The 7,097-nt window shown below is 44.5% G+C and overlaps 1 protein-coding gene across 1 annotated transcript; it reads left to right on the forward strand.

Moving 5' to 3' along the window:
• The first annotated feature begins 2,755 nt into the window (after positions 1 to 2,755).
• Positions 2,756 to 6,719, forward strand: LOC139665170 (growth/differentiation factor 10). Its single transcript, XM_071544150.1, is given in 3 exon segments — positions 2,756 to 3,044; positions 4,821 to 5,764; positions 6,528 to 6,719. Coding segments are annotated over 3 exon segments (1,425 nt in total).
• The last annotated feature ends 378 nt before the right edge of the window (positions 6,720 to 7,097 follow it).

The following is a 7,097-nucleotide window of genomic DNA, read 5'->3' on the forward strand; positions in this document are numbered from 1 at the left end:
GCTCTAATGTGGACTACATTAGGGGTCCTTGATATGAAAAAGGTTGAGAACCACTGCCCTAGAACACCGTAACACTTAAAAAAAGCAGCGATTGGTGATGTACGTTGCTTTTCTGGGTCCATTTTTTATTGTTTGGTGGTGTGTTTTTCTTGGATAATGTGATATTTCCAGCAGCTACAGTGGAGTTTGATATGAGAAAATGTTTTCAGGATGTAAAACATCAGCGGTAAACGTCAGGTTTTGGTGTCAGTCCCTCAGAACCAAAGAGCGAGGGCTTCTTTCTAGAGCCGCCATTTTGCACCAAAGAGACGTTCAACAATCATACAGGGAGACAAAAAAGGAAACAATGACAACCTTGTACACAAAGAATTCAAAACATCATGACCTCAAAGGCGAGGGCAGGACAGGGGATGATTTGATTGTGTGATGACATTAGAGGCGAGTACTAAGAACTCATTTAACTTGCTGATTAAAGGCTGTTTTCCTAGAAAGTATCACTTAAGTAGGTTTCCCTGAACTTTGATACCAGATGCTGTAGAGTGTAGTTTACTCTTTTCAGGTTATTTTAATACGATTCATTTTTGGATGAAACCTTGAGGTAAAAAAAAAAGGATTTATTGAAAAGATTTTAAACACTACAAGATGCAAATATTGTACATTCTCTACATCTGTGTCTCTACATGTAAGGCGAAAGAATATGAAGCGCTAGATTAGATTACATTAGATTAGATTAGATTAGATTAGGTGAAACTTGAATGATCCCCATGGGGAAACTGGCTCGTCAACATCGGAGAGACTAAAGTTTAAATAGGAATAAGACAATTAGTGAGTGCTGAGGATGATAAAACAAGTAGAGTAAAATTAATATATTACAAGAATCAATGATATTTAAAATAATACAACAAATAAACAGCTTCACTGACAGAATGAAGAGTTTTATAAGGAGCTTGATAAAAATGACATTAAGAGCTACTTAAGTCTAACAAAATTAATCTTCCCCATTTCCAAATGTCAATTTTGCATTGAAACCACACAAAAAAACATCTAATTCATCAAAGAGAGAACAGTCACAAGGGCAGGATTCGTTTTGTAACCCCAGAAAAAAACCAATTAGTCCCTCAGCGGGCGGTAATAGTGTTTGATCGCGCCCTCGGTCTAGACTGATGCTATCTGCGCTGAACACACAGCACCTTTAAACACACCGGGCTTTACTGAAGGGGATCCCAGTCCCAGCGGAGTCCTTTATCACCGCTGTAGGACATGCAGAAGCCCGGCGGTGTCAAAGAGCCCCTGTGATCCCCCTCAGGACCGGTAGGAGGTATTTTAATAGGCGTCTGACCTCGCCTGTCACCACCTCTCTCACAGGGAAGCCATTGTGCCGCCGTTCACCTCACATCACAACCACAAAAAAGAAGCCAGGCGGCACTCGGTTCTCTCTTTTATTCATGAACACGCTGGAAAACAAGATTGGGACAAAGAAATCTTAAAGCTGCAATATGCAACTTTTAGAGGCATGAAGTGGATTGTTAGTCCCGCCCTCCTCCTCTTCAGTTGGTCATGTTCCCGCCCCAACACCTGTCACTCATCCTGATGTGTGACAAGTGTTGTGACAGTGACAGTTGTTTGTCCACTCATAGAGCTGATATGGCTCTGAACCGGCTGCTCAAAACTATCTAAAGTGTTCAATTAACTCTGATAGGTGTGGATTTATGCCATATTGTTCATTTTTACAGTTAAATTAACACTGACAATTTTTAGAAGCAGGTGGTGAATACAGCCAGTCTGCGATAAAAAAAAAAGCAACGCTGATGTTCATCCTGTTTTTGAACATCTTTTGCCTGCCGCACGTTTAGCTTTGCTGTACTTTTTTTTCTTCCCGCTTCCCTCCATTGTTGTTGTTGCTGTGACTTCCTGCTCTGTGGCTGCTAGCCTCACCTTGAATGCCACAACCGGCTCACTGCTGGCCCCGCCCACAGGACATGGTAAACGCCCCAAAATGTCCTGGACATCATTGAAAAGCAGTGAAAAACGGGGCAATTTAGGCATGAACACACTGCATCACAGACAGATAACATAGAATATATCCTATTTATTTATTGTGTATTGTTTTAATGTGAAAAAAGATTCATATTGCAGCTTTAAAACCCCCATGTCCTGACCCGGTGTGCCCCTGATGGTCACAGGCTTAAATCCCACCAGATTCCTATTCAGTTTCCCTACTCTCTCTCTCTCTCTCTCTCTCTCTCTCTCTCTCTCTGATGGAACGGACTCTTCTTTTAGAGGAAAAACATAATTTGATGGAGTTGATTGGAGTTGCATATTTACATTATAGGTAAAACACTGTCTTAGAAAGCTGTTCTGCTCTGAACTTTGCTGATCAATTCACCTAAAAGCAGATATTTCCAGGCAGTCAGACTCTTGTGGAATGAAGTGAACTCGGTCTTGCAGCTCATCCAATACAACTGCAGAAGAAAAGTGCTCGCTCTCGTTGGCTGCGCGCTCCAAAGCGTCACCATCTGTCATGCAGCAGCAGTGGTTCATGCGTGCGTCCACCCCCGGTCTCCTCCCATTGTAGAAACGGCTGCAGACCGTGAACCGTGGAGTGCGGGGCTGTCACGGATTACCTGGATACCGGCCGGGAGTCTGGGCGGGCATCAACCAGCGAGCGAGCAGACAGAAGGAGACAGAAAGGCATCGCTTCTTTGATTCTTCTGGTTTTTACGCACACACAGAAGTTTTTTCCAAGTCTCCTTGAATGGAATAATATCCAAGAACATCAGCTATGGCGAGCACGCTTTTACATATTCTGCATTTCTTGGTGATTTTGGAGTCCAGCTGGGGGAAAGTCCTGTCAGAGGATCTCGGTGAAGCCGCGCGTCAAGGCGCCGATGCCCCAAAGCCTACAGAGCAGCGCGCCTTTGCGCACGAAAGCGCGAACCGGGACATGGTCTCCATCAACATGTTCAAAGTGTACGAAAAGTACAGCAAAGAGCCGCACAGCCAGAAGGACGGGAACACCGTGAGGAGTTTTAAAGCTGTCCCGGGTGAGAGACTCCGAGCGTTTATTTCTCCTGGTAACAGAGTTGCTGGACTGGACAAAACGCTTGATCCAGCCGAAATGAATTTTGCTTGTGCTTCATGTAGGTAGGATAGTCTAATGTGGATGCAGGGACTCAAAAATGTTTAAAAAGTAGGTATACATTTTTATAAACATCATTAATACTCACTGTATTATTTAAAAAAAAATCCTGACTCCATTTTATGCTCATTATTTATGGACTATTGAATTTTTAATTGTTCTGTTAAAATGACAAAATAACTTAAAAACGACAAAAATTAAACAGCTGTGTCACACCTATTATTGAAAATTGTATACCTACTTTGGAAACATACTGTATTGGTGAAGCCCTCATCATGAACAATGATGTGCTAAATAAGAAGGTGGGTAAACTATGATCTCCATTCGGTGATCATTATAATGCATCACAGCCATTATTATAGACATAAATCCATTTTATTGTCAGAAAAGTAGTAATTTAATCTTTTTTCCCTGTAAAAACCCTACATTCATATTGATTACACCAGTTTAATGCTACTTACTATGAGAGATACTATGGATTTTGGTCATAAAAAGGAGGGTAAACTGAATATAGATGTGTTTACTCTCCTTCTCTCTTTCTGTTTTCACGGAATAAAAAGGTATAGAAGAAATAAAACAAAAGCAGAGAAGTCAGATTACATGAGAAACGTCAAGTTATGTACACAAACGTTGCGCTCCACCACCGCCCTGGTCTTGAATATTTCATCATTAGGAAATCGGAAACATCCTACATGCAGGTGTTTTGTCAATCACAGAGCCGCTCTCTCTCTCTCTGCCCTTCAGGCCAAATATCTTCACCTCCATGCTCCGCTGGTGTTGTGATTTAGTGAACTGGGGGACTGAAGTCTGGAGCACCGTTAGTTCCCCAGTAGCAATAAGAGTCTAGGTGTTAGACAAGAGCCTATTATCACACCCAGACACTGGCTGCACAGGGAAAAGCCTCAGAGGAGCTCTCCACTATAAGCACTTCCATATGGTACAGACCTACTGGACGGATCCAGTGTTTGTCTTTCAGGCTGCGGTGGAAGTCTGGGAGACAAGGTTGAACTTCAAGAGTGTAGAGACCTAGGATGAGGTTTTGGTCATCGCTTAATGTTTTCCATGCCGTTGTTTGTGTCAATCAGATGTGTTGAGCAAGATATATTGGATGCTGTTGTTTTTCATTTTCAATCAAATGTGTTGGGCAATGATGTTGAAAAGATGATGGGAAAGAAAGAAAGAAAGAAAGACAGAAAGAGAGGGAAAAAGGTTCAGGGCGGCAACTTGATCCCTTCAATCATCTTTATTGGTCTAAGCGTTTCAGAGCAAGACCCTTCGTCTTGGCATTTCCCCTGAGCATCATTTTGAAAAGTAATTTAGGTTGAAGCACCAGCACCTCACTACAAACATACTGCTGTTATCGTGTGAAAACCTCGTAAATTGAATGATTAAATGCACCTCTATAGGTTGAGAAAATTCTCAGACTTCTTACTCTTTTAAAACCCTTTCAATTCCCTTTGTACAAACTCAAAATTGCATGGTGGTCAAGCTGAAAAGTGGACATTTTGGAGAAATGAGGAAAACATTTGATGTGTGTTAGATGTGTAGAATGATTTGCATCTGTAAATATCTTTAAAGAGCCATGACATCTGAGACTTCAAGTTGTTTTAACAGCTTGAAGGATCTTTTTTCCTCGTCAGCCGTTTCATTCTTCTTCTAATTTCCTTCCAATCCCTCGCAGGAGTCTCGCAGGGTAAAGACTGGTTCCGGTTCAACCTGTCCTCCATCCAAGAGTCGGAGCACATCCTGTCCGCCTCCTTTCACGTCCTGTGCAAGCGGCCCCGCCACCACCAGCGGCCCTGGTGTTTCCGGCGCTCCCGCAGCCCCTCGGCGTCCGGCAGCCTCCAGCATCCCCAGCCTCCCTCGCCGCAGCTCCTCTTCCGTGGAATGTCCCCGAACTCGGCTTTCGCAACGCCGCTGGGAAACGTCACTCTGGCTCATTTCAAGAGAGGCTCTTGGCAAAGCCGGGATATCACAGCGGTGGTGAAACACGCCAGGGACGTCAATGAGCTCGTGGTCACGGTAGAGTTTGATTTGGGATTTGGGACGTCCCGGCCGCAGCAGAGGAACCCTCCCAGCCAAGAGCGCCTCTCGTCAGCCAACCTGCCGTATATACTAGTATACGCTGATGACCGGGCCATCGATGAACCCAACAGTGTGGCCATGTCACTCCAGCGGTACGGACCCTTCTCCGTCGGCGAGGACCCGGCACGCTTACCGGACGCGCCCCCTTCGGCCTCGGCCTCGAGGATCCGGAGGGAGCTGCCTCTCTCCCCTCTGGGCCAGATCCAAACCAACGACCTCCCGGAGCTTCAGTTCAACACCTTGAAGAACCACGAGCTTTGGCAGAGCACGTACTTCCCCGCCAAGGCCAAAGTGGCGGGGAAACCGGGGCGAAAGCAGGGTCAGGAGAGCAGCGAGGGCCTGAGTAAGCCCCAGGTGCTGAGCTTCGACGAGAGGACCATGAAGAAGGCGAGGCGGCGGCAGTGGAGCGAGCCGCGGGTCTGCGCCAGGCGATACCTCCGGGTCGACTTTGCCGACATCGGCTGGAGCGAGTGGGTTTTGGCCCCCAAGTCGTTCGATGCTTACTACTGCGCCGGGACCTGCGGATTCCCCATCCCCAAAGTGAGTCAGAGAGTCAGTTCTCTTTGTTTTTATTGTCAAGCTCGCCAAAGCTGTTATATCCGAAGGTTCAAGAGTGGCTTTATTATCTTAGGGGAATTTCTGATGAAATTCAAGTGCAGAAAAACAAGGCATGCAGATTATATAACGGGAAACAACAGATAATACAATAATACAGCAATCTGCACACTCACACATTCATCACTGAAATGCCCTCATCTACAATACACACATACACACACACACTCACACACTCCCTGCACACACACATGCTCCTACACACTAACCCACATCAGCTGCAACTACCTAAGACATAGTTATATTTAATACAATAAATAACAAAATAATTGCTGTAATTAATTGTAATTCATACTGAGACCAAAGTCTCTTTTGTAGATGAGCCCTGTATGTTACAGATTTAGTCAAAATTCACAATTACACATTGATTTTTTAAAAAAAGGGGACATAAATATTTAAAAGTGAAGATTATATCATAAGAAGCAAGAGCAATAAATCAATAAAAAGGTCTATTATCAAAAGAAAACAGCAAAAGTGACAAAAAAGTTCAAAAACTAAAAAAGGGCACACCAGAAAATGTTTCAGTCACAGACCATCATAGTTTTTGCACTTTTTTGTCACTTTTGCACCTTATATAAATAAATTTCAGTCCTTTCTTTGCATCAGTTGGCCTCTTTCTGGATTTCTGCCTTCTTGTTAGACTCTTTTAGCAAATGGATAAGTTAATAATCCCTTTTCCCTTCATCAGGTGGTTCGTCCCTCCAACCACGCCACCATCCAGAGCATCGTCAGAGCCGTGGGAATCGTCCCCGGCGTTCCCGAACCCTGCTGCGTCCCGGACAAGATGAGTCCGCTCAGCGTGCTTTTCCTCGACCCGAGCAGGAACATGGTGCTGAAGGTTTACCCCGGCATGTCGGTGGACACCTGCGCCTGCCGGTAGGACCTGCGATCCATGAGGATGAAAGACAGCGAGGAGGGACTTAACTGTAGATTAAGCGTGTAGCAGGAAGGCGTCTTTCGGATCAAAGAGCTTTGAGAATATACGGCTGGCAGTGGTGTAGTTCCTGAGTCCGGTCTTGGTCTTGAGTCGGGTTTCCAGAACTCTTTTTTTGACTTCTCTGACTTTTCTTCTTGGTCTCGGCAACTATTTGGGTTCTGACTTGAGTTTTTCCCCACGTGTACAAATTTTCTCCACTTGGTCAACCTTTGTTTATTTTCTCCTAAGGGATTACACCTGTAGAAATGTGTGTAATGGTCCTAAAACTTCTATGCATTGATTAGTTGGATGTTGAAGGGTTTAGTCCAGAGTTCCTGAAGA

The sequence above is a fragment of the Centroberyx affinis genome, unplaced genomic scaffold, assembly GCF_046629955.1.
Source record: "Centroberyx affinis isolate AG114_WGS23_722 - 3 ecotype Tasmania unplaced genomic scaffold, CSIRO-AGI_Caff_v1 ptg004475l_1, whole genome shotgun sequence".
Taxonomy (NCBI): Eukaryota; Metazoa; Chordata; class Actinopteri; order Beryciformes; family Berycidae; genus Centroberyx; species Centroberyx affinis.